This window comes from Pituophis catenifer, unplaced genomic scaffold (assembly GCF_029215685.1).
Source record: "Pituophis catenifer annectens isolate HBS135680 unplaced genomic scaffold, rPitCat1.0.hap2 SCAF_45, whole genome shotgun sequence".
Taxonomy (NCBI): Eukaryota; Metazoa; Chordata; class Lepidosauria; order Squamata; family Colubridae; genus Pituophis; species Pituophis catenifer.
The window spans coordinates 60,588-88,479 of NW_027256925.1; the positions used below are offsets into that span (position 1 = coordinate 60,588).

The following is a 27,892-nucleotide window of genomic DNA, read 5'->3' on the forward strand; positions in this document are numbered from 1 at the left end:
ATGGAAGGCTGAGTCAACCTTGAGCCTGGTGAGATTTGAACTTGCAGTAATTGCAGGCAGCTGGTGCTACTTAACAGCACTTTAGTCTGCTGCACCACCAAGGCTCTTAATAGTAGTTAATACTGAAGTGAGCCACAAAGCAATCTTGCAGAAAAGGGGCTGAAAATAAATGTTTAAAATTCAACAGAGACCAGAGGGGGTTGTTTAATTAGGAAAAAAGAAATCAAATTTTTCAGGCACAGCACTGGTTATACCTTAATAGTTACATGTGGTCCTTGACTTATCACCTGTTGCTTAGTAATCATTCAAAGTTACCACAGATCCAGAAAAAGAACACTTACAAACCAGGTTCAGAGTTACGACGCTCCCATTCCTGTTTTCACTTGGCCACATTTTCTGAATTTGCTACCAGACTATATTTACCCTGCTGGCTGGGGAATTCTGGGAGCTGAAGTCCAATCATCTCAAGAGTTCCTAAGTTCCCTATGATTGGCCCCTACTTTGACACTCTTTCTGAAGACCTGGTTCTGGAGATCCCAGGGTGACCCAGAGCCCATCAAGTGGTTGATTGGATTGTTTACGGTTGTAAGTGGAGGACAACCTTTAGGCCGGTCAGTACCACTCCAAATGCAAAAGGAGAAATGGACATTGTCACGACTGAATACGCTTTAATTCCAAATACCGTATTTTTTTGGAGTATAAGACGCACCTTCTGTTCAACATTTATGTAAAGCCGCTGGGCGAAATCATCCGTGGTTTTGGGGTGAAGTACCACCAGTACGCTGATGACACCCAGCTGTACATCTCCACCCCGGACCACCCCAACGATGCCCTTGAAGTGATGTCCTGGTGTCTGGAGGCCGTGCGGATCTGGATGGGGAGGAACAGGCTCAACCCCTCCAAGACCGAATGGCTGTGGTTTCCGACGTCCCGATATAGTCAGTTGACTCCATCGCTGACTATTGGGGGCGAATCGCTGGCCCCCACGGAGAAGGCTCGCAACTTGGGTGTCCTCCTGGATACACAGGTGTCTGTAGAAGAGCATCTGATGGCTGTGGCGAGGAGGACTTTTTATCAGGTTCGCCTGATTTCGCCAGTTGCGTCCCTTTCTGGATCGGGACTCCCTACACACAGTCACTCATGCCCTCGTCACCTCCCGCCTGGACTATTGTAATGCTCTCTACATGGGGCTCCCCTTGAGGAGCACCCGGAGGCTCCAACTGGTGCAGAGTGCAGCCGCGCGGGTGGTTATGGGAGCAACATGGCGCTCCGTGTGACACCTCTCCTGCGCGAGCTGCACTGGCTCCCGGTGGTCTTCCTGGTGCATTTCAAGCACCTTTAGAGCGCTCCATGGCTTAGGACCTGGTTATTTACGGGACCGCCTACTACCACAAACAGCCTCCCACCGGCCGGTACGCTCTCACAGAGAGGGGCTCTTCCGGGTGCCGTCAGCCAAGCAGTGTCGACTGGCGGCCCCCAGGGGGAGGGACTTCTCTGTGGGGGCACCCACTATCTGGAACGAGCTCCCCCCGGAGATACGGAGAATCCCGGATCTGCGCACTTTCCGCCGTGCTCTTAAGACCCTCTTATTCCAGCAAGCCGGCCTGGCCTAATTTTCTCCCCTTTCTTTTTAATTTTTTAAACTGAAATTTTAATTTGTTTTAAATTATTGGGATTTTTAATTGTCTTGGGCTAAATTATTTAATTTGGTTTTAAATTGTTTCTAACTTTTGTATTTCTGTATTTTATCCTGTGCTTGTTCACCGCCCTGAGTCCTTCGGGAGTAGGGCGGTATACAAATTTAATAAAACAAACAAAACAAAACAAACAAACAAACCTTAGTTTTGGGGGAGGAAATAAGAAAAAAGCTGATTGGCAGATGGATCAGCCTCCCAGAATACCCCCAATCAGCTGTTCCCAGAGGTGAATTTTAGCAACAGGTTCCTTGGTTGTGAGCTCTGTGCCTTGCTTTTCTTTTCTGCCTCTGAAACTAACTTTTTTTCCTGCCTCTGAAAGCCTCCAAAACAGCTTCAGAAAAAAAGCCTCTGAAGCTCTGTTTGGGGGCTTCTTTTCTGAAGCTTCGTTTCTGATGCTTTTTTCAGTCTCTGAAACCTCCGTTTGAGAAGCTGGGCAGGGCTACATTCGGAGTATAAGACGCCCCCAGATTTTCACCCTATTTTTTCACCGAAAAATATGGTAGGTTCATTTTATTTACAAAGGGAACGCGTGAGCAGGGTTTTTATACGCACGTGTCAACCCAGAAGCGAACCTGGCCATTTTTACGGCTTCAGGGTTGCCACAAGAGAGGGAAGGGAAAATAGTTAGCTGGGGTTTTGTACTCAAAACAAAATGTTTTTCTGTGGGAACCAAGGACATTCCAACAGGAGGTGGGGAAGAGGAGGAGTAGAGTAACTAAGCAACCGGCCGGCACCTCTATTGGACAACGTGACTGATGACTTGGTGGGAAAGGGAAACTTTCACTTTTTAATTAGGTGAAAACTTTCACTTTCAGAGTCGGTTTTCACCAGTTGGGCCAATATGATGCATCCAATAAATTGTTCTTTGAGGAATCTACCTGCCTCGGAGTTCTGCTTTCAATGAGTGCATTATTTGGACCGCTGACAGCGTGTTCCAATCGTCCAATCCTTTTTCCCCCAAAAAAACAAGGATGCCATGCGAAAACATTCCGATATGTTTTAATACACAGAAACAATTTTCCTGAAGGGGAGGAAGGGAAATTCCCAGGAGGGAAGAGATAAACCAGGAATGCATTTTCTTTAAAAAAAAAAGAAAGAAAGAAAGAAATGTTTCAAACATACTAGATCAAAAACTATTGCTATGAGAAGAACAATTTTAAATAGAGTTTGTTTAGGCGTTGTTTTTATACTACTACAGCAAGGAGCCTGTCACTATACCCTTTTCCTTCCACCACCAAAAAGCTTCTCCTTTCATACAGTACTCGGTCTTTAGGTCTATCTGCTCCTTTTAGGAAATAATCTGTTGCTTAAACACATCCCTCCCCCCCCCCCCCCACACACACACACACTCACTCACTTACTCTTTCCTGCATTTTGGTATAATTCTTCTACAGATTTGAAAGCACAGTTGTTTAAAATTCCAAAGAATATTTTTTGGGGGGAATTTCCCCCCCCCCCAAAAAAAAGACCTCCAAAGAGAGAAAAGGGAAGGGAGGGGAAGGGAAGGTGGGGGAAACCTGTGAGAACGGTATACCTTATTTCAATTTTGTTTTTGTTTTTCCAAAAGCCTTTTGACAAGATGGTCCGTCTTAACCAGTTTTCCCTGTGGCAACTCTGCCTGTTTCTCCCGCCACTTTCTGTGCGTCAGCAGACTTTTAAAACGAAGTGTCGCTTTCTAACCGGTCTGGTGGTTTTCTGACTCCGTTCTTGTCAAAGATAAATTCCGAGTTGAGGATTCCTATAGAAGAATTTTGTGGCACAAAAATGGGGGGATTTAAAACCCCTTGTGGGTTTTGTTTTTTTTCCGGTAGAAAAATAGACGGCACTCTTTAAATAGGGAGGAGGAGGAGGAGGAGGAGGAGGAAGAGGAGGAAGAGGAAGAGGAAGAAAAGGAGGAGGAGGAGGAGGAGGAGGAGGAGGAGGAGGAGGAGGAGGAGGAGGAGGAGGAGGAGGAGGAGGAGGAGAAGGAGGAGGAGGAGGAGGAGAAGGAGGAGGAGGAGGAGGAGGAAGAGGAAGAGGAAGAGGAGGAGGAAGAGGAAGAGAAGGAGCAGGAGGAGGAGAAGGAGGAGGAGGAGGAGGAGGGGAGGAGGAGGAGGAGGAGGAGGAAGAAGAGAAGGAGGAGGAAGAGGAAGGAGCAGGAGAAGGAGGAGAGGAGGAGGAGAAGGCGAAGGAGGAGAAGAAGGAGAAGAAGGAGAATGAGGAGGAGGAGGAGGAGGAGGAGAATTTAGGTAGGCAAGCTGAATATTAGAAAACGATGGGTCTAGAGGAGGGCCAGAAGCTTCTCGAAGGAATTTGGAGAAAACAAAACGAACACCAGGAGACTTCAGACAGCAGAGGAAACATCTGTCTGCCCGTCAGCTAGGACTGTTAAAAGTTCCTGGGGTTTGCCCTTCAGAATGGCTAAGCTGCTATATATACAAAACGTCTCGTATACAGTCCATTGTCCTTGTGACTTGTCAGCTGCCAGGATGACGCGGCCTGGAGCAAACACGCTACCCAGCGCTCTTTCTCTTTCGATGCTCTGAGGATGAGGGGGTCAGCCAAGCAGAGTTCCTTTGGGCCCCAAGGGCTTCCACGGCTCGCCTCTTCTAGAACGTGTTCTTGATCTTGGCCGCCACCAGCAGCAGGATCTCGCCGATCTTACTCTGCCAGTTGCTGATGTCCTTGGAGACTTCACACCACAGCTCGCCGTGCCGCGGCTCGGCGTTCTCACAACGCTTCCTCGCCTCTTCCTGCTGTTCCTACGTCGGGATGGGAAAAGGGAGAGGGGCAAAGCTCGTTTTAGCCGTACAGGCAGGGGTGAAATGCTCCCGGTTCGGACCGGATCGCCTGATCCGGTAGCGATGGAGGCGGGTGGTTCGGAGAACCGGTAGCAAAAACCCCTGCCCACCCACCCCTATTGCCCAGCTGAGCCACACAATCATCAGAGGCTGTTTTTTTTTTACTTTTAAAAGCATTTTTTCTACAACCTCTTCGGCCGAAAAAATGCTTTTAACAGTAAAAAAAAAAAAAGCCTCTGATGATCGCACGGCTCAGCTGGGATCGTCAAAGGCTTTTAAAAGAAAAAAAAAAACTCTTTTTTTCTTTTAAATGCCTCTGACGATCCCAGCTGAGTTGCCTGATCGTCTTAGGCATTTAAAAGAAAAAAAGCCTCTGCCGATCAGGCAACTCAGCTGGGATCGTCAGAGCCTTTTGAAAGCATTTTTTTACAACCTCTTCACCGAAGAGGTTGTAGAAAAAATGCTTTTAAAAGTTAAAAAAAAGGCCACGCCCACCCAGTCACATTAACCCCTCCCACCAAGCCACGCCCACAGAACCGGTAGTAACAAATTTTTAGATTTCACCACTGTGTACAGGGTTTTAAAATTGTTGCAATTCTGTATTTTTATCCTGCCTTTATGACTTTATAGGTAATGTCAGATAAGTGTTGGGTAATATCAAGGGGGTAAATAGATCTAATACTCCTTTTTCCTCCTATTTTCCCCACAGCAACAACCCTGTGAAGAGAATTGGGCTGAGAGAAAGTGACTGGCCCAAATTCACCCAGCTGGCTTTCATGCCTAAGGCGGAACTAGAACTCACAGTCCCGTGGTGATTGGCCCAAAGTCACCTGACTGGCTTTCATGCCTAAGGCAGGACTAGAACTCACTGTCACCTGGTGACTGACCCAAAGTCAGCCAACTAGGTTTCATGCCTAAAGTAGGACTAGAACTCCCAGTGTCCTGGCCAAAGACCCAAAGTACTGAGTAAGTTTCATGCTTAAGGCAGTAGTAGAACTCACCATCTCCTGGTGATTGGCCCAAAGTCACCTAGCCGGTTTCCATGCCTAAGGTGGGACTAGAACTCACCATCACCAGGTAATTGGCCCAAAGTCACCCAACTAGCTCTTACGCCTAAAGTGGGACTAGAACTCCCAGTGTCCTGGCCCAAAGTACCCAGTAACATTCATGCCTAAGGCAGTACTAGAACTCAACATCTCCTGGTGATTGGCCCAAAGTCACCTAGTCAGTTTCCATGCCTAAAGTGGAACTAGAACTCACTGTCACCTGGTGATTGACCCAAAGTCAGCCAACTAGTTTTCATGCCCAGAGTTGGACTAGAACTCCCAGTGTCCTGGCCAATGACCCAAAGTACTCAGTAATGTTTGTGCCTAAGGCGGTACTAGAACTCAACATCTCCTGGTGATTGGCTCAAAGTCACCTAGCCAACTCCCCTCAATTAGCAACGTCTCTCCATAAAGTCCCTTTGAGTTATGCAACCTTTTCCTTACCTCGGTGCCATGCTGAAGCTCAAATTTATAAAAAAACGCCCAAGCATCTCCCAGGTCAGAATCGATCTTCACGGTCCGATGGAACCATTCTCGAGCTTTGGTTATTTTGCGTTCGCTCCAGAACAACCTGCAGAGGAGGAGGAAGGAGAAGACAAGCTAAGGAGACCAGGAACATCTTTCTGGTCAAAACAAGACTCTTGAAGAGGACGACCGTTTGACGGGGATGCTATAAGGCAGGGGTCTCCAAACTTGGCAACTTTAAGACTTGTGGACTTCAACTCCCAGAATTCCTCAGCCAGCTGGGACCGGAAGTTGTCAAATGGGGCGTTTTCGGCCCACAGAAAACCTCTGGGGGGGGGAGGCCGTTTTCGCCCTCCGCAGACTCCTAGAGAGGCCCTTGAGCCAGTTAAGAAAGAAAAATAGTCCTTCCTTCCCCCACCCCCCAGAAGCAGGAAACAGCCTGTTTCCCTACTTCTGGTGGGCCCAGAAGACCCGAAAATAGCACGCGTGCCCACTGATATGGCTACGCATGCCACCTGTGGCATGCGTGCCATAGGTTCCCCATCATGGGCATACAGCCTGGGCAGGTGGGCAGGCCCATCTGCAATTTCCTCCACCGGTTCGCCCAAACCGATCCGAACCGGCTAAATACCGAGTCTGGTTGCCTCTAAATGGGGAAATCTAACCGAAGCACAGCTGAAGACGCTCAGCACCATGGAGAAAGACCACTGGAACGTGGGCTTCCTTCTCTCTCTCTCTCTCTCTCTCTCTCTCTCTCTCTTAAGTTTTTTATTTTTATTTCTTATACACATATTGTTGTGGTCCGCCAGCAGCCTGCGGAGCTGGCAGTGGAGTCAGACAGCGATGAGGCTGAGGAAGAACAGGGGCCAGTCCTGGAGGCTGGGGAAGGCCCGGATGAGGGCTCTGCGTCAGAGGCAGAGATGGGGCCAGAGCCATCGGGGAGTGAGGTGCGGACTCCGGAGCCTCCAGAGACTGACAGTAGAGAGGCAGAGGAACAGGAGGAGCCTATTCCTAATGCACGCATGAGAAGAGCTGCCAGAAGGCAAGAGCAGCTCAAGCAAAGAGGACAACTCGGGAGTAGGGCCAAAAGATGATTGGCCCCTCCCATAAGGCTTAAAACAAACCAATAACAGCATTTGGGCTTGGCCGGAAAACAACGTTGGTAGCTTCGTCTTCTTCTTCGTCTACGTCTTGTATTTATTTTTGTATCCAGGACTTCTGAATGTTTGCCAAGAAAGGCCTTTGGCAGTTTGCCCAATTGGACCAAGGTTTGCGATAGGACTGAGGAATTTGTGTTGGGAGGAATTTGCTTTAATTGAGTTGAACGACGCTGGGAATGAAGTAATTCTCAGCTGTTCAAATAAAGTTTGTTTGCTTTTTCACCGACTGATTTTCCTACTACTTACTTGGGCCTGGGTCACAACACATATTGTAAATGTACATTCTCTTATCCATAATTGATCATATATATATATACATATTTTTCCTAATGAAAGCATAAAATTAAGACATTTTAATTACATTTGGGGTTTTATTTATTTATTTATTTATTCAATTTATATAACGCCCTTCTCCTAGTGGACTCAGGGCAGTTCCCAGCCAAAACTAAAATACATAACAATACAAAATTTAAAATTAATTAAAAGAATTATATACTTTGGCCCGAATTAAAACAGTGCGAATTAAAACCCATTAACAAATTAAAACTAAACAATTAATAACCATTAAAAACTTGCACTTCTACCCTCTCTTTTCTCTCTTTTCACAACAAACCTTCTTCTCCTTCTTTCTTTCCTCCCTCCCTCCCTCATTTCTTCTTTCTTCCTCCTCCTCTCCTCCTCTACTTCCCCTTCCTCTCCCCCACTCTCCCCTCTTTTCCCCCTTTCTCACCTTCTCTCCTGCTCTTGTCCCCTATCCTTTCTTCCTCTCCTTCCCCCTTCTTCCATTCCCCTCTCTCCCTCTCCTCCTCTTTCCTTTCTTTTTCCTTTGTGGTGCAATATTTCCCTTATTTGGTATCCGAGCAACTCCAATTTTCTAATACTATAGAGGGCTTCCTTCCTCCTTAAGGCCCAACTTTCCCTTGCTGGGTTCTCCGTTCTGAAATATTCCTTTTAAAATAAATCCCTCGTGTCAGACCAGCTGCCTCCGTGCTATGTTACAGGGACCGATTCTGCATAGCAGCACAGAAGCTCCATTAACACCCAGGGAGTTCCAGTTCTTGACGTTTATTAAAAAGGCTGCTTGGCAGATCACGCTGTTCCACCAAGCATGTTTATGGTCTAGTAAACACGGTTGGGGGGCAGAGGACTCCTTCCTTCAATTGCCTAAAGGGAGAGGGCGAGGGGGGGGGAAACGCTACTTGCAAAGTATGTCGGTCTTAAAAGCGAGAGGTTGCTGAAAGCTATTTAAAAGGCTTGCGCTTAAAACAGAACCAGGCAAAGGCTCTTTGTCGGTGCAGGAAGAGAATCTTATTTTATTTTACTTTATTTTTTATCTCACCTTTGCTGATTTATATAAGTAACTCAAGGCAGCAAACATACCTAATACTTCGTCGTCGTCCTCTTTTTCTTCACAATAACAATCCTGGGAGGTGGGTTGGGTTGAGAGAAACTGATTCGCACCCAGGCGGCTTTCATGCCTAAGGCGGGACTAGAACTCTCTCTCTCCTGGTGATTGGCCCAAAATCACCCAGAAGGCTTTCATGCCTAAGGCGGGACTAGAACTCACCGTCTCCTGGTGATTGGCCCAAAGTCACCCAGCCGGTTTTCATGCCTAAGGCAGGACTAGAACTCTCTCTCTCCTGGTGATTGGCCCAAAGTCACCCAGAAGCCTTTCATGCCTAAGGCGGGACTAGAACTCGCTCTCTCCTGGTGATTGGCCCAAAGTCACCCAGGAGGCTTTCATGCCTAAGGCAGGACTAGAACTCGCTCTCTCCTGGTGATTGGCCCAAAGTCACCCAGGAGGCTTTCATGCCTAAGGCGGGACTAGAACTCACTCTCTCCTGGTGATTGGCCCAAAGTCACTCAGCCGGCTTTCATGCCTAAGGCGGGACTAGAACTCGCTCTCTCCTGGGGATTGGCCCAAAGTCACCCAGGAGGCTTTCATAGGCATAGGCATAGTCCTGCCTTAGGCGACTAGAACTCACCATGTCCTGGGGATTGGCCCAAAGTCACCCAGCTGGCTTTCATACTTAAGAAGGGACTAGAACTCACCGTCTCCTGGTGATTGGCCCAAAGTCACCCAGCCGGCTTTCACGCTTAAGGCGGAACTAAAACTTACTCTCTCCTGGTGATTGTCAGAAAGTCACCCAGCTGGCTTTCATGTTTAAATCGGGACTAGAACTCACTATCTCCTGGTGATTGGCCCAAAGTCACCCAGTCGGCTTTCATGCCTAAGGCAGGACTAGAACTCACTCTCTCCTGTTGATTGGCCTAAAGTCCCCCACCGTCTCCTGGTGATTGGCCCAAAGTCACCCAGGCAGCTTTCATGCTTAAGGCGGGACTAGAACTCACTCTCTCCTGGTGATTGGTCCAAAGTCATCCACTGGCTTTCATGGTTAAAGCAGGACTAGAACCTATCATCATCATCATCATCATCATCATCATCATCAATCATCATCATCCTTCACTCCACAAACACCTCTCCCTCCTAGCACCGATGATGTTACCTAGCTGGTTAATGAAAGGTCTTGCACGAAAACCTCCAAGCTCAGAGAGCACCAAGGAGCTCACAAAGTAAAGTTTTGGGTGCAAGAACATCACCTAGAAACAGGCCAAAGGGCGGGACAATCGGCTGAGAATTACTTGGCAGCAAAAAGGCCGGTCGACATTTGGAAAGAAAGATACAGGCGCCTGTTTTATTATGTTGGAAAGCGTTGCTACCTCTTGTAAATGGCTTTCAAGGGGAGGGGGGAGGGGGATCGGTGAGCACATTGAGTGCTCATTAAAATAATGGGAAAGGACCCTGAGTGCTGTTCTGATGTCAGGCACGGTAACAAAGAGGGACTCCCTGGCAGTACCCCAAGGAGCCCACTGCATGTTCCCTAATGTTTCACAGCTGAACGAAAAGGACTAAAAGGATCCACTCAGGTTTAATTGCAAAAAAAAAAAAAAAAATCTGCTTTGAGCCAACAGAAATTATAACAAGGGTGTCTCTGAACACAGGATGGTGCCTTTTGTGTGTATTTTCCCCCCCTCGGCAAAGAAGATAGAATAAATAGGATTGAAAGGGCCCTTGGAGGTCTTCTAGTCCAACCTTGGCAACTTTAAGACTTGTGGACTTCAACTCCCAAATCCCTCCCCCCTCCCCCCCTCCCCTAAGGTCAGCTTGCTTACCTTAGCTGCTGGTCGCAATGCCTTGCCGTAATCCCTACAATCCATTGCATCAGCAAGCAACTGAATCTCCCTGCCTGCAATCAAGCAGGCAGGGAGTTGTGGACTTCAACTCCCAGAATTCCACAGCCAGCAAAGCAAAGCTGGCTGAGGAATTCTGGGAGTTGAAGTCCACAAGTCTTAAAGTTGCCAAGGTTGGAGACCCCCGTTGTAGTCCAGGGATCGGCAACCTTAAACGCTCAAAAAGCCACAAAGGTCCTAACCGGAAGCCCCCGTTCAATTCTGGAGCCGACCGGAAGTCCGTTCCCCCCACCATAGAGTCTCCTCCTAGCACGGCGTCCTTTTTCCTCTACCTGTCCTAACCAAAAGCCCTATCAATTGTGGAGCCGACCAGCAACAGGGAAACGCAGCAGAGGGATGAAAGAGCCACATGCAGCTCCAGAGCTGCGGGTTGCTGACCCCTGTTCTAGTCCAATCCCCTTGAAGGGGGGGGGAATCCTTCCCTCCTATTAAAGCTTTCGCAAGCTGCCTTTTAATAGGCAGCCTGAGTGGCATAGGAGGCTAATGCCTCCTACTAAGGCAGCATTTAACATCCAGCTGCCTGCAACTACTGCGAGTTCAATTCTCACCAGGCTCAAGGTCGACTCAGCCTTCCATCCTTTCTAAGGTGGGTAAAATGAGGACCTGGTTTGTGGGGGCAATAAGCTGACTTTGTATAAAATATACAAAAGTATGAAGGCTATTGCTTAACGCATTGTAAGCCACCCTGAGTCTCCGGAGAAGGGCGGCATATAAAAATAAATAAAAAATAAAATAAAATAAAAAATAAAAGGCGTTACACAAAAGAGGCTAGATTCCTTCTCTCAAAATAATCCACCCCACCTTTTCCTTCCTTCCCGGCAGCATTTCCCCTTTGAAGGGCCGCCTCATGTGCATTTTATTTATTTATTCATTCATTCATTCATTCATTTAATTTGTATGCCGCCCCTCTCCGAAGACTCAGGCGAGTTTTATTTTATTTCATTTTCATCCACAGCAAAGAAACAAGCAAGGACGAGTAGAGTGACCAAGGGCCCTGCTTGTTGTTTTCTCTTTTGTCTTCAAAATAGTAAAATTGCCTTTCTTTCTATCTCTCTCCCGCCCCGTGAACTCCGTTCCTTCTGATCCATGTTAGTAGGGAGAAGAGAGAACTGAACACTAAATGGTGCTGAGGAATAGCAAAAACTACAAAAAAAGAGGTGCAAAATTATCCCTTGTTTACTTTCATCTATTACAGTGTCTGTCGACCTTGACAACTGGAAGATGGATGATACCAAGCTGGCAGGCATAGCTAACACTCTAGAACCGTGATGGGGAACCTATGGCATGCGTGCAGGAAAGCTGGGGAATTCTGGCAGTTGAAGTCCACACATCTTTAGACTGCCAAGATTGAGAAACGCTGGCCTAAGCTCTCAGCCTTTAGCAAATATTCCTTCTGAACTTTTTTTAGAGGGATTCTGCACTGTGTATCCAGATTAATATCTGCTTGAGGGGGTAGTATTCAGCCTCCTTAAAATAAACAGGTGTTATGACTTACTTGGCCACTGCCAGGAGGACGTGGGGATCGTGTTCACACTTCTTCAGAGCATCCACACTCTTGGTCTTCCGTTGAGGTCTGGCTTCTAAAAAGATGGCTTCCGACCACAGAATTCCTAAAAGGCAGAAGAGACAGAAGTCAGAACTGATCCAGGAGGGGTCTAGGACCGCTGCCAATTAGCCATGGTCAAGCGAATGATAATTTCTCAGCTACGACATCTTTTACAACCAATACGACTTATGACTGTAATAGACAGGCTCTGTTGTGGTCCTATTTTGAGAACTGCCTGTACTTTTTTTAAAAAAGGAAAATGAACAGAACAGAACAGAATAGAATAGAAAATATGGAATGGAAAATAGAATAGAATAGGATAGGATAGGATAGGATAGGATAGGATAGGATAGGATAGGATAGGATAGGATAGGATAGGATAGGATAGGATAGGATAGAAATATGGAATGGAATGGAATGGAATGGAATGGAATGGAATGGAATGGAATAGAATAGAATAGAATAGAATAGAATAGAATAGAATAGAATAGAATAGAATAGAATAGAATAGAAAATATAGAATGGAATGGAATGGAATGGAATGGAATGGAATGGAATGGAATGGAATGGAATAGAATAGAATAGAATAGAATAGAATAGAATAGAATAGAATAGAATAGAATAGAATAGAATAGAATAGAATAGAATAAACAGATTGTAGAATGGAATGGAATGGAATGGAATGGAATAGAATAGAATAGAATGGAATGGAATAGAATAGAATGGAATAGAATGGAATGGACAGGACTGGAGTGGACTGGACTGGAATGGAATGGAATGGAATGGAATAGAATGGAATGGAATGGAATGGAATAGAATAGAGAATAGAAAATATGGAATGGAATGGAGAATAGAATAAAATAGAATGGAGTGGAGTGGAGTGGAATGGAATGGAAAATAGAATGGAATAGAGAATAGAATAGAATAGAATAGAATAGAATAGAATAGAATAGAATAGAATAGAATAGAATAGAACAGAACAGAACAGAACAGAACAGAACAGAACAGAATAGAATAGAATAAACAGAGTTGGAAGGGACCTTGGAGGTCTTCTAGTCCAACCCCCAACTCAGGCAGAAACCCTACACCATTTCAGACAAATGGCTGTACAATCTCTTCTTAAAAACCTCCAGTGTTGAAGCATTCACAACTTCTGGAGACAAGTTGTTCTGCTGATTAATTGTTCTAATTGTCAGGAAATTTCTCTCAGTTCTAGGTTGCATCTGTCCTTGATTATTTTCCATCCGTTGCTTCTTGTCCTGCCTTTTGATGCCTTAACAGAATAAGTCAATCCTCTTTTTTTTTTTTTTGTGGCAACCTCTGAGATATTGGACCACTGTTATCATGTCACCCTTAGTCCTTCTTTTCATAAGACTAGACATATATCCAGTTCCTGCAACCGTCCTTCATATGTTTTAGCCTCCAGTCCCCTAATCCTCTTCGTTGCTCTTCTCTGCACTCTTTCTAGAGTCTCCGCATCTTTTTTACATCGTGGAGACCAAAACTGGATATAGGATTCCAAGTGTGGCCTTACCAAGGCATTATAAAGTGGTATTCACGCTTTATTGTTAACTGTATTGTATGGTATTGTCAGGTTGAGCAAAGTTGCAAAACCGGAATGACGCCTTGCGTACCTGAATTGGGACACTCCTGCAGCGCTTTGGCCATCAGAGTATTTGCGATGTTCTTCAGCCCAGCTCTGTACTCCAAACGCACCGATTCCAGCCTACCGAAAGACAAAGCACCAGGTTTTAGCTAGGAAAGGTGGAAGAATGGAGTGGAGTGGAGTGGAGTGGAAGGGAGGAGAGGAGAGGAGAGGAGAGGAGAGGAGAGGAGAGGAGAGGAGAGGAGAGGAGAGGAGGGAAGGGAAGGGAAGGGAAGGGAAGGGAAGGGAAGGGAAGGGAAGGGAAGGGAATGGAATGGAATGGAATGGAATGGAATGGAATAGAATAGAATAGAATAGAATAGAATAGAATAGAATAGAATAGAATAGAATAGAATAGAATAGAATAGAATAGAATAGAATAGAATAGAATAGAAAATATGGAATGAAATGAAATGGAACGGAACGGAACGGAACAGAACAGAATATTCTCCAGCAAGGCTTTCAGCCAACCTCCTTAGAGTTTCCTTCTTTTTTTGTTTTAGCATTTTATTTTACAGGTGGTCCTCGACTTACAACAGTTCATTTAGCGCCTGTTAGAAGTTATTGCAATTGAAAAAAATAAGAGCGTTCTGTGACGTCATGCCGGCCACAGGACTGTCTTTGGACAGCGCTGGCTCCATGGCCTTAAAACAGAGATGAGCGCCGTCCCCTACAGCTCCCAGAAGTCCTCCAGGCTTAAAGCTGCCAAGGTTGGAGACCCCTGCCCTAGAGTCAGCAACGACCAGCGGAGTAAAAATCCACAGGGGCTTCTTAACAGGTTAATCAACAGCGAAGTTAAACTTCAAAGCCCTCCGTTCACCATCTATTATTGTATTTGTATTGTATCTGGATGGGGAGGAACAGGCTCAGGCTCAACCCTTCCAAGACTGAGTGGCTGTGGCTCCCGGCATCCCGATATAGTCCGCTGACTCCATCACTGACTATTGGGGGCGAGTCGTTGGCCCCCACAGAGAGGGCTCGCAATCTGGGAGTCCTCCTGGATATGCAGCTGTCCTTGGAGGAACATCTGACGGCTGTAACCAGGGGGAACCTTCTGTCAGGTTCGCCTGATTCGCAAGTTGCGGCCCTTTCTTGATCGGGATTCCCTGTGCACAGTCACTCATGCCCTCGTCACCTCTCGCCTGGACTACTGCAACACTCTCTACATGGGGCTCCCCTTGAAGAGCACCCAGAGGCTCCAGCTGGTCCAGAACGCAGCAGCGCGGGTAGTGACGGGAGCAGCATGGCGCTCCCATGTAACACCGCTCCTGTGTGAGCTGCACTGGCTCCCGGTGGTCTTCCGGGTGCGCTTCAAGGTGTTGGTTATCACCTTTAAAGCGCTCCATGGCATAGGGCCTAGCTATCTTCGAGACCGCCTACTGCCACCGACGACCTCCCATTGACCCGTGCGCTCCCACAGAGAGGGCCTCCTCAGGGTGCCATCAGCCAAACAGTGCAGGTTGGTGACCCCCAGGGGGAGGGCCTTCTCTGTGGGCGCACCTACCCTCTGGAATCAGCTGCCCCCAGAGATAAGGAGAATCCAAGACCTCAGTGCCTTCCGCCGTGCCCTTAAAACCTTCCTTTTCCAGCAAGCCGGGCTGGCCTAATTTTTTAAGTGTTTTTAATTGTTTTGTTTATCGTTTTTAATTAATGGGGCCAAATTTATATATATTTTTAATTATATTTTAATATTTGTACTTGATGTTTTTACTTGGCTGTTCACCGCCCTGAGTCCTCAGGGAGAAGGGCGGTATACAAATTCAAAATAAAAAATAAATAAATAAATAAATTTAACTGGCAGAAAGTCTGCCACGGCTTCCGATCGATAGATTTTCCTCCTTACCACAAATCTTGGTTCTTGGGATTCTTCAGCCGAGATTTCTCCAGGATGGCTCTGGCTCGGGTGAGCTGACCGACCTTCTCCTCCAGCCTGGAGAGCAGCAGCCAGAGGGGGATTGAACCAGGGCATTTTTTCAGCTGTCGGGAAGGAAAGACGGAGAGAAAACGTTGTGCAGGTCATTCTCGACTTAATACAGTTCGGTTAGTGACAGAAGTTACAAGGGATCTGAAAAAAAAGGTGACTTATGACCATTTTCCGTAAGTTGCAGCCGTTGCAGCATCCCCGTGGCCACGTCATCAAAATTCAGACACGGGCTTGAATTTATGACGGTTGCAGTTTCTTGGGATCATGTGATCCCCTTTTGCGACCTCCTGACGAGCCAAGTCATTCGGGAAGCCACATTCACTTAATCATCGTGTTACTAACTTCATAACTGCAGTGATTCCTCAATGTAGGAGACTGTCTATTTAATTTACACTTTCTGGCAAAAAAAACAAAACAAAACCCGCTCATTGTGGGCAGTGGGTTCACTTAATGACCATGGTGTTCTCTCAATGACCACCTTGTTTGCTTTATGACCGCTACATTCGCTTAAGGACTGGGTAGGTCTAGTTTAATGAAAAGGACTAGGGCTGATATATGATAGCAGTGTTTCAGTATCTCAGGGGCTGTGACAGAGAAGAGGGGGCCAGCCTATTCTCCAAAACACCTGAAGGCAGGACATGATCTGTCCCCGTCCACACACACACACAAACACAGCCAGCCGAGGGTTAAGAAAGTACTTGGCACGCACACAGGTTGTTATCTCAAACTTGGCAGCAATATAATCACCGTCTGCCAAGAGCTTTTACTGCAACAGATAACATAAAATTACATACGCATTGCAAATAGTCCAGCAAAACAATATCCCTTTCGGCAGCTTCAGACGTTGTTCAAGTGACTAGCCAAAGTTCGTTTTTGTTCATCACGGAGTTTTACCAGCCACCACCCTCTCTTATATAGTCTCTGGGGTGTGGTCCAGTGACTCAGTTCTAATCCCTAGCACGCCTCCTTAACTGCTGCAACCGTTTATCACGCCTTCGTTGGCGTGGATCCAGGAACGACAGATCACCTCCCTCGCTCTCATCCGAGACACCTGGCTCCTGGCTAATCTCCTCTCTCTCGGCCGGCACCTGAGACAGTGCCAGAGGGGAGGGGCCTGGAGAGGGAGGCCTGGCTGACTCCTCTCCCTCATGTTCAGAGCTTTCTTCCTCCGATGAGATAGGCTCAGAGGGCGGGGCCACAACAGGACAAGAAGCAACAGATGGAAACTAAATAAGGAGAGAAGCAACCTGGAACTAAAGAGGAATTTCCTGACAGCGAGAACAATTAATCAGTGGGAAGACTTGCTTCCAGAAGTTGTGGGTGCTCCATTATTGGAGGCTTTTAAGAAGAGATTGGACAACTATTTGTCTGAACAGGTATAGGGCTTCCTGCCTGAGCAAGGGGTTGAACTAGAAGACCTCCAAGGCAGGGGTGAAATGCTCCCGGTTCAGACCGGATCGCCCGATCCGGTAGCGATGGAGGCGGGTGGTTTGGAGAACCGGTAGCAAAAATCCCTGCACCCACTCCTCCCCCATGCCCAGCTGAGCCGCAGGATCATCAGAGGCTTTTTTTTTTTTACTTTTAAAAGCATTTTTTCTACAACCTCTTCCGATGAAAAAATGCTTTTAAAAGTAAAAAAAAAAAAAGCCTCTGATGATCGCGCGGCTCAGCTGGGATCATCAGAGGCTTTTCGAAGCATTTTTTCCTGCAACCTCTTGGCCGAAGAGGTGGTACAAAAAATGCTTTGAAAAGTCTCTGACGATCCCAGCTGAGTTGCCTGATCAGCAGAGGCTTTTCAAAGCATTAGAAAAAATGCTTTGAAAAGTTTTTTTTTAAAAAAGTTGGCCACGCCCACCCGTCACATTACCCCCCCACCAAGCCACGCCCACAGAACCAGTAGTAACAAATTTTACATTTCACCCCTGCTCCAAGGTCCCTTCCTTGGAGGTCTTCTAGTCCAGCCCCCTGCTCAGGGAGGAAACCCTATACCATTTCACATAAATAGTTGTCCAATCTCTTCTTAAAAACCTCCAGTGATGGAGCACCCACAACTTCTGGTGGCAAGTAGTTCCACTGATTCATTGTTCCAACTGTCAGGAAATTTCTCCTTAGTTCTAAGTTGCTTCTCTCCTTGATTAGTTTCCACCCATTGCTTCTTATCCTGCCTTCAGGTGCTTTGGAGAATAGCTTGACTCCCTCTTCTTTGTGGCAGCCCCTGAGATATTGGAAGACTGCTATCATGTCTCCCCTGGTCCTTCTTTTCATTAAACTAGACATACCCAGTTCCTGCAACCGTTCTTCATATGTTTTAGCCTCCACCCGCCCCGCCCCCCCAATCATCTTTGTTGCTCTTCTCTGCACTCTTTCTAGAGCAGTGGGTCTCAACCTTCCTAATGCCGCGACCCTTTAATACAGTTCCTCATGTTGTGGTGACCCCCAACCATAAAATTATTCCTAAGACCATTGAAAATATGTGTTTTCCGATGGTCTTAGGCGACCCCTGTGAAAGGGTCGTTCCACCCTCAAAGGGGTCCCAACCCACTGTTCTAGAGTCTCCACATCTTTTTTACATCGTGGCAACCAAAACTGGATGCCTATTCTAAGTGTGGCCTTACCAAGACATTATAAAGTGGTATTAACACTTCACGTGATCTTGATTCTATCCTTCTGTTGATGCAGCCCAGAACTGTTGGCTTTTTTGGCAGCTGCTGCAGACGGCTGGCTCATATCTAAATGGTTGTCCACCAGGATTCCATGATCCCTCTCACATAGAAATCTATTATATTCTACTACCCAGACAAAGAGATAAATACATTTTGAGACAGCCTACAGTGTTTTTAGAAAACTAGAGAGGCTTACTCCTTGGTTATAAGCATCCCGGGCCTTTTCGATCAGTTCCTCCTGCTCTTCTATCTGCCCTTTCATCATCCAGAGCTTGGGGAAGTCTTCATAATGCTTCAGGGCTTCCTCACAGAGTTCCTGGGCCGCAGCAATGTTCCCAAGCACCCACTCCAGTTTGACGGACTTCATGAAGACCTGGAAAGAAGAAACAAGGATCCTTGATCTTTGATCCTAATCCAGGGGATCCCCTCCTTCCAAAACTTTTGAGGTCCACCCACACGCTCACCAGGGGTATTGAGGACGACCACGGTGCTGCACAGTGTCTACTCAACTACGCTGACTGTAATGGCATAGCAGCTGGTTTCAAGTTACTCCTAAGCTACCCACCCACCCGGTGTTATGGCTCCGTTACCGGAGACTGTGTCATCATCAGGAGAGGACTCTGAGAGTGAAGGGGAGGAGTTGGCAAGGCCTCCCTCTCCAGGACCCTCCTCTCTGGCAATGCCTTCGGTGTCCGCCGAAGGGCAAGAGATAGGGCCGGGGCCAAGCACATCCACGCAGCCACAGATGGACAGTGATGAGGGTAATGAGTCTTGGCTGGACCCACGCAGGCGTCGCAGAGATAAGCGCGCGCAACAGAAGAAAGGGCGTGCCCGAGATTAGGCTGAGTCACTGGACCACACCCCACAGGATATAAAAGGGAGCGTGGTGGCCAGTCAAACCTTGTGACGAACAAAGCTGAAAGCTTCCACGCCATTCTGCATTGCCGGACTTTTGCTTTACGACTTTGCTGGAGTATCTCTGGACTTGATTAATTCCGTAATTTTTGAGCTGCTTTCCTTTGATGTATCAGAAGTGGGGAGAAGTTATCTCTCCTCTTTGTAAATAATAAACTCTTGGCAGGCAGCCACTAGGTTGTTGCCAAGTTCCGTTATCATAAGGAAAAGGATTTTGCCGGCTGGTTTGGTCTTTAACTCCTGAACGTCTGTTGGTGTGTGTGCATGGGGTTGGGGACAGAACACCCCGCTCTTAGAAAGGAAAAAATGGTAAGATTGTAAACTATAGATATGGATTTTACCTACTTAGGAATGTTATGGGGGGGAAAAATGAGAAAAATTGGAGTTGTTGTTGTTGTTGTTAGTTGCGAAGTCATGTCCGACCTATTGCCACCCCATGGACAACATTCTTCCAGGTCTTCCTGTCCTCTACAAGGGGTGGGCTTCAAAAATTTTAGCAAGGGGTTCTGTGCCTGGTTGCTGGGTGGGTGTGGCCATGGTGGGAGTGGCCTAGTTGGCCTCCTGCACTATGGTGAGGGAGTGTTTTTGCCCTCCCCAGGCTCTGGAGGCTTTCCTCAAGCCTCCGGGAGGGCGAAAACGGCCTCCCCAGGCTCCGGAGGCCCTCTGGAGGCCAGAAACGGCCTGTTTCTAGCCTTCCTCAATTTCCAGTAGGCCTGTTTTTCCCCCTCCCCGAGCCGCCACGGGCGCCCTGCACTTACCTGCATCCAAAACAGGCCGTGTGGGGACTCCTGGGAGGGACGGGTGGGGCCAGCCAGGAGTGGAATTTGGGGGTTCTCTGAACTGCACAGAATCTTAGCTAGAGGTTCTCCCGAACCCCTTTGAACCCCCAGCAGCCCACCCCTGTCCTCTACCATCCTCTGGAGTCCATTTAAGCTCACAAAAATTGGACTACCAACTTGTAAAATAATAAATTAATTTTAATAATTATAGCATGGGAGTTAATTTGCTATAGCGGTTAAGGCACCAGACTACAAACTGTGATTTCTAGTCCTGCCTTAGGCATGAAAGCCTGCTGGGAGACTTTGGGCCAATCACCAGATGATGAGTTCTAGTCCCACCTTAGGCATGAAAGCCAGTTGGATGACTTTGGGCCAATCACCAGGAGGCTGTGAGTTCTACTCCCACCTAAGACATGACACCATGGGCATTGATAAGAATTCTGGGAATTGAAGTCCATACTGCTAGAAAAGGCCAAGGTACATACATTGAACCGAGCCGATATGCTGAAAACACAGCTTTATGCATTAACGATTGAATTTCTTTCAGCAGATTTCCATTCTCCAAGCAGAGTGGACTTACTCTCGCCGTAGGGGCACTGCTACGGGCCTTGGCCAACAAACGCCTTGCTCGTTCGTATTCGTTGTTTTCGGATTCCAACTTCACGGCAGCCAGCCAAATCTCTTCGCTGTTGGGATTGGCCTGAAAATATAAGTCACAGAGGGAGACAGGGAAGGAGATCAGAAAAATCCCATTTCATTAATTTGTATGTATCAGGCTGAATCTTCTACTTCTTCTATTGTGTTAATAGTGGCACTTGGTGGTAGCCGAGTATCACAAGAGTCAGTTTGGGCTGGTGGTTAAGGCACCAGATTAGAAAGCAGCAGGAGGGCTGAACTGTGGGATCCTTGGTGCTTAATATATAGGTAAAGGTAAAGGTTCCCCTCGCACATATGTGCTAGTCGTTCCTGACTCTAGGGGGTGGTGCTCATCTCCGTTTCAAAGCCGAAGAGCCAGCGCTGTCCGAAGACGTCTCCGGGGTCATGTGGCTGGCATGACTAAACGCCAAAGGCGCACGGAACGCTGTGACCTTCCCACCAAAGGTGGTCCCTATTTTTCTACTTGCATTTTTTACATGCTTTCGAACTGCTAGGTTGGCAGAAGCTGGGACAAGTAACGGGAGCTCACCCCGTTCCGCGGCACTAGGGATTCGAACTGCTGAACTGCTGACCTTTCAATCGACAAGCTCAGCGTCTTAGCAACTGAGCCACCACGTCCCTATTGCTTAATATATAAATGTATATAAATAATCACCTTCCTTTATTTATTTATTGTTGTTGTTCTTATTATTATTTAATCTTCAATTTGATTCATAGTCTGGGACTGGTAAAAACTTAACAGTTCAGGTCCTAACCAAGAACCTAAGAGTTGTTAAGGTAATATCTACAGTTCAAGTAAAATGGTTTTTTGCAAAGTCAGAATATTCAGGTCTAATAAGTTCAGGATTTCCATGTATCTAGGCAGCCATTATTATTGTTGTTGTTGTTGTTTTTGTTCTTGTTGTTGTTGTTATCTTATGGGGCCACATTACTGGTTAACCAGAATCGCATGTTGCCCACACAGATCATGGGTTGGACATGCCTGATCTACATCATATTTTTATCTCATTTTTTTTTTAAGAAAAAAAAGCCAACCTGGAAACTTTTTGAGCAGATGGCCTGTAAATGCTTCTAAATAAAATCTAAAATACTGTAAGCCAATGTTTCTCAACCTTGGCAACTTGAAGAGGTGTGGACTTCAACTCCCAGAATTCCCCAGCCAGCAATTGCTGGCTGGGGAATTCTGGGAGTTGAAGTCCACACCTCAAGTTGTCAAGGTTGAGGGACAGGAAAGTGGTCTAACCAGCTGCACTGGGCAGGAAAGCTGGGGAATTCTGGGAGTTGAAGTCCACACCTCTTCAAGTTGCCAAGACTGAGAAATACTGCTAGAAGCATTTAGCCCTCTGTTCCAAAGCGGTCACTACGAAAGGGAAGGAACGTCGTGCGTACTCACCTGGAAAGCCAACGCCAGAATGCTCCTGGCCGCAGGGACGTCTCCAGCCAACCATTTGGATTTGGCCCCCATGAGCCACAAGACTTCAGCCTTGGGACAGTGAGCGACAGCCCTTTGCAAAAGAGCTTCCAAAGATTCCCTGAAAGTAGACAGCAGCCCAAGGAAATTAGAATGCAAATGTCCCGGCTTCTAACCTGTGATTTTAAATTTAAAGAAACAATACAGGTACCGTATTTCCCAGACCATGACACACACCTGATTATAAGACGCACCTAAATTTAGAAGAGGAAAACAACAACAAGTAGGAGGCTAATGCCTCCTACTAAGGCAGCATTTAACATCCAGCTGCCTGCAATTACTGCGAGTTCAATTCTCACCAGGCTCAAGGTCGACTCAGCCTTCTATCCTTTCTAAGGTAGGTAAATTGAGGACCCAGTTTGTGGGGGCAATAAGCTGACTTTGTATAAAAATATACAAAAGTATGAAGGCTATTGCTTAACGCATTGTAAGCCGCTCTGAGTCTTCGGAGAAGGGCGGCATATAAAAATAAATAAATTTAAAAAAAGAAGTTTTTGGCCTCCTTTTTTTCGGGCCTTTTTTCAGCCCATTTTCAAGGCTTTTTTCGGCCTGGTTTTTTTTTGGCTCTTTTTGGCCCGTTTTTGGGGCTTTTTCTGGCCTGTTTTTGAGGCTTTTGCCAAAAAAACAGGAAAGAAAAGCCTCAAAAACGGGCCGAAAAAAGGCCTCAAAAATGGGCCAAAAAAAGGCCTGAAAAAGGCCAGAGTCCCGAAAACGGGGCGTGCGGAGGCCAAGAAACGGCCGTTGGGTGGGCGGGGCTTCGACAATATTTGGTAAGATGCGCAGACATTTTCACTCCCTTTTGGGGGACAAAAAAGTGCGTCTTATAGTCCGAAAAATACGGTAGTCCTCGACTTACAAGTTCGTTTAGTGACCGTTCGAAGACTACAACGGCGCTGAAAAAAGTGACTTATGGCAGTTTTTCACACTTACAACCGTTGCACGGTCACATGATCAAAATTCAGATGCTTGGCAATTGGTTCATATTTATGACGATCGCAGTGTCCCGGAGTCACATGATCCCCTTTTGAGACTTTCTGACAAGCCAAGACAACGGGGGAGCCAGAGTCGCTTAACAACAGTGTTACTAACATAACGTCTGCAGTGATTCACTTAACGTCTGTGGCAAGAAAGGTCATAAAATGGGACAAAAGCTCACTTAACAAATGTCCCACTTAGCAACAGAAATTTGGGGCTCAATTGTAAGTCGTATGTCAAGGCCTATCTAAGCATTTTATTCGGAAAGTTAAAATGCAAATTGGAAAAATAGAAAAAGGAAGATTTTTTTCCCCCAAGAAAAGTAGACAAAACGTTTTTCAAAATGTGCATTAAAAAAGACCAAAGACCAAAACACACACACACACACACACATTTATCCTCCCTGGTTGAATAATGATAAATATATTGCAGCAATAGTAGTTTCTCCCCCTTGCAAAACAGGCTCACAACGTATCAACTTTTCTCGTTGCAAGAGAAATTTGGGGTTCAATTTTGGTTGTATGTCAAAGGCTACCTGTGTGTAATTTTTAAATAATAATAATAACTTTATTGTCATTGTACGTGTATACACAGTATACCCATACAACGAAATTCACTTAACACACAAAAACCAGATCCAACACACATAACAATCCCCAAACACACTCCCACCCACCACAATTCCCCACCCCTAAACCACCTAAACATCCACACAACAGACCAAGTAATGCTGTCCAACAGCTCACTGATGGTGGCCCTTTAGTTCATGGTTGAGTGCAATTATAGCTCTGGGATTAAAAACTATTCAGAAAACGTGTGGTCCGAGTTTTAATTGTTCTGTATCTTCTGCCAGAAGGCAACAGTCCAAAAAGATGGTAAGCAGGATGGGAAGAGTCTCTGAGAATGTTATGCAACTTCCTCAAACAGCAAGATTCGAAGATGTCGTCCAGGGCTGGTAGCTGGAGCCCGATGATATTCTGGGCAGTTTTAATGATTCCCTGTAGAGCTTTTTTGTCCGTTACAGAGCTGCTCCCATACGATACAAGAATACCGTATGTCAGGACACTCTCAATTGTGCTGCGATAGTAGGACAGAAGTAGATGCTGAGATAGATTTATCTTCCTGAGCATTCTCAGGAAGTACAGCCTCTTCTGTGCCTTCTTCGCAAGCATGTTAACATTCATAGTCCATGAGAGGTCCTTCGAGGCATAAATGCCCAGAAATTTAAAACTACCAATGTGCGCCACAGGCATTCGTAGGAGACCTTGTGACGTGTAGAACCTCGTGGGCGACGACCAAAAAAAGGAGATTGTTTTGGCCATCCAGAAGAGCCAAGGAAGTGACAATGGAGAAAGCCTCAAAGGCCCTGGCATGGAGAGGCCGTAATTCGTCAGTTGCATTTTTGTCTTTAAAAACAAAAGCTGTAGGAAAAAAAACCTGGATCTGTTCTCCTCCAGTGGAAACAAGTGAAGTGAAAGCCGTCGCCGGAACCAGAGGTTCGTACCGGTTCGTGCAAACTGATAGCGGAGATCACGGGGGGGGGGGGCGTCCACCCATCCGGCCTCTATGCTGTCCTATTTAGGCACGTTTTCAAGGCCGGGCGCATGTGGGGAAGGCAAGCGAGCGAGCAAAGTGCGTGCGCGGAACGCCGAACGCAAAGCGAGCGTCTGCGGGCGGGGTGAACCAGTGTTAAGAATATTGGAAACCCACCGCTGGCCAGAACCATTGCCACAACTAGCTTCCTGGAGAAATGTTTGTGAAAACGGCACACGGGGACGTACCTCGTTCCGTGATTCTTCTCAAAATAAGCCGCTCGTAACCAGACGCTCTTCTTGCTGGGGAACACTTGTAGGGCATAAGCGTAAATTGCCCTGGCGCACTCCAAGGCATTGTGGGCCACACACTGCGGGGGGAGGGAAAAAAAACCACGGGTCAAAGAAGCTCTTTTAGTAACCTATCTCATAATCTGATCTATACAGGGAGTCCTCGATTTACAACAGTTCATTTAGGGACCGTTCGCAGTTATAACAGCACTGGAAAAAAAGGGATTTATGGTTGTTTTTTCACACTTAGGACTGTTGCGACATCCCTGTGCTCACGTGATTTAGAATAGAATGAATGAGCTTGAAAGGACCTTGGAGGTCTTCTAGTCCAGCCTCCTACTCAAGCAGGAGAACCTATATCATTTCAGGTAAGTGACTGTCTAGACTCTTCTTAAAAACCTGCTAAGCGAGTCATTTGTGAAGTGAGTTTTGTCCCATTTTTACGACCTTTCTTGCCACAGTTGTTAAGTGAATCACTGCAGTTGTTAGGTTAGTAACCCCGTTGTTAAGTGAATCTGCTCGTCAGAAGGTTACAAAACGTGATCACATGATCCCCCCGGCCAGGACACGGCAACCCGTCATAAACACGAACCAGTTGCCAATCGTCTGAATTTTGATCACATAAACACAAGACACTGCAATCGTCATGAATATGGATCAGCTGCCAAATGTCCTAATTTTGATCACGTGACCACGAGGATGCTGCAAGGATCGTTAAGTGTAAAAACCGGTCGTAAGTCATTTTTTTTTCTAGGCCTTTGAAACTTTGAACGGTCATTAAACGAATGGTTGTTAAGTCGAGGATTACCTATATTTCTTTTTAACGTGAATGTATTTATTATTCTACTGTTTAAAATTTATAAGCTACCGTTTTATCGGACTGTTAGAAGTCCGGAGTTGTAGGACAGGAAAATGAGTGGCGAATACCGTATTTTTCGGAGTATAAGATGCACCTACCTTTTTTGGTGAGAAAAAGAAGAAAAAGAAACCTCCCTCTGCCTCCCAGCAATTTTGCCTCCTTGCAGCAAACAGCAAACAGCCTGCTTTACTTTCAGTTTCGTTTTCAGCATAGCTTGATTAGCATAAGGAAAAAAAATCTGCTCCAGTAATTTACCTCTTTGCAGCAAGCAGCAAAGCCCTGCAAAACAGCTGAGAGCAAATCAGCTGAGAGTCAGGAGGCCAATCCAATCAACTTGTCCTAATTAGCCTGTGCTGAAGCTGAAAGGAGTTTTTTTTTCTTACTGTTTGCTTGCAAGGAGGTAACTGCTGCGAGGCAGAGGCCAAAAGGTGGGGGCCAGTGGGTGGGCGGGGCTACATTCGGTGTATAAGACGCACCTGAATTTTCACCCCCTTTTAGGGGGGAAAAAGGTGCCTCTTATACTCCGAAAAATACGGTATTCATTTAATAAATAAGCAAACTATTTAAAATGTGGAACCAAGTCACAGTGGCTGACTCTGAAAACGACACCTATCCTTCTCCTTTTAATTTATTGTTTGAACTGGAACTTAAAACCCCAGAGAAGATGCTAGGGCAATGTTGGCGAACCTTTCTGGCACCGAGTGCTGAAACGGGAGTACGTGTGCTCGTGTGCATGCCGGAAACTGGAAGAGCCACCGCCCGGTGCATATGTGAATGCCGGGAAGATGATCTTCCGATTTCCAGCGCACGCACGCGCACCGGCCAGCTGGTCTTCGTGCGCGCATGTGCGGCAGAAACCAGACAACCAGGTGGCCAGTGCGCATGCGCGCGCCACAAAACCAGATCATCATCTTCCCGCATGCGCACTGGGAGGCTGCTCTTCCGGTTTCCAGTGCTCCCATGTGCGTGAAGACCAGAAAAATAACAGGTGACAGCTCGCATGCCCGAAGAGATGGCTCTGTGTGCCACTTCCAAGCATGCTTGCCATAGGTTCGCCATCACGGTGCTAGGCAGGGAACAGAGTCATCCTGCAATATTGCTTTGGAACGACTGCGCCACCACGGCTCCTGGAAGGAACAGGTAAGGTGGGACCGGCTACGGTGTCCCACCTCTTATTCTACCTCTTGGTCCTGTCCTCAGCTTCACACCTTCAGACCTTGGACTTACACTATCAGCATCTTCCATCCAGGTGTGCTTGCGATCTTCCTCTTCGATCCCAATCCCGATCACTGCTCTCATGATAGCTTGGCATGTGGCCACGCTTCCGGCTTTATCGCATTCTTCGGCATCCTGGAAAAATTCATTTCGACGTGGCCTTAGTTCAGGGCAACCAAGGGGCAATTCCACCCAAACACACCCTTGCTGGAGAGCTTCACCCTGTCCCTAACTGTTCTGTCCCCGTCTCACACACGCACGCCAGCAGTCGACCAAGAGTTAAAATAAACCAACAGACAAGAATTTCCTTTGGTAACAGAATTGGCAGCAACCCAGTGGCTGCTTGCCAATAGTTTTTACTTACAAAGGGAGGTTTATCTCCTCCGACCACAAGTCCACACAAGCCAAAGAATAGTCAAGTCCAGTCCAAAAACTCAGTCCAAGCAGAGCATATAACAGAGTTCCAGAAATACAGAATGACTTGCTAGCTTTCAGTTTTGTCTGTCACAAAGCCTGAATGGCCATCACATCCCCTTTTATCCCCTGTGGGGTGTGGTCCAGTGACTCAGCTTAATCTCTGGCACGCCTCCTTCTCTGCTGCACGCGCTTGTCTTTCCGACGCTGTTGGGGATCCAGCCAAGACTTATCTCCATCGCTGTCTAACTGCGGCTGCTCGGAAATGCCTGGCTCCTGGCCTATCTCTTCTCTTGCGGAAGACACCTAAGGCATTGCCAGAGAGGAGGGTCCTGGAGAGGGAGGCCTTGCCAACTCCTCTCCTTCACTTTCGGAGTCTTCTCCCTCCGATAAGGTAGGCTCGGGGATCGGAGTCACAACACTAACCTGGCAAGGCCCGTAACTGGTTGCTCTGCCTCCTTCCCACTGCATTTTCACCCAAGCAGAGGTGAGAAGCCAAGTATCTTAGAACAGGGGTCTCCACCCGTGACGACTTTAAGACTTGTGGACTTCAACTCCCAGAATCCCTCAGCCATTGCTGGCTGAGGAATTCTGGGAGTTGAAGTC

The 27,892-nt window shown here is 46.8% G+C and overlaps 1 protein-coding gene across 2 annotated transcripts in view; it reads right to left on the reverse strand.

The window, feature by feature from the left end:
- Window positions 1-3,707: 3,707 nt before the first annotated feature.
- PRPF6 (pre-mRNA processing factor 6) overlaps window positions 3,708-27,892 on the reverse strand; it is a 53,154-nt gene continuing 28,969 nt past the window's right edge. Inside the window, exons 12-21 of one of the 2 annotated variants that reach the window (XM_070956509.1) lie at window positions 26,885-27,007; window positions 24,757-24,878; window positions 21,923-22,061; window positions 20,453-20,572; window positions 18,375-18,551; window positions 15,435-15,568; window positions 13,581-13,672; window positions 11,896-12,010; window positions 5,968-6,094; window positions 3,708-4,438 (exon numbers count right to left, since the gene is read on the reverse strand). In XM_070956509.1, the coding sequence (XP_070812610.1) occupies window positions 4,286-4,438; window positions 5,968-6,094; window positions 11,896-12,010; window positions 13,581-13,672; window positions 15,435-15,568; window positions 18,375-18,551; window positions 20,453-20,572; window positions 21,923-22,061; window positions 24,757-24,878; window positions 26,885-27,007 (1,302 nt within the window). In that variant the 3' untranslated portion in view covers window positions 3,708-4,285. Of the gene's footprint in view, window positions 4,439-5,967; window positions 6,095-11,149; window positions 11,544-11,895; window positions 12,011-13,580; window positions 13,673-15,434; window positions 15,569-18,374; window positions 18,552-20,452; window positions 20,573-21,922; window positions 22,062-24,756; window positions 24,879-26,884; window positions 27,008-27,892 lie in introns of those variants that run through there. The other variant, XM_070956511.1, reaches the window with a different exon arrangement.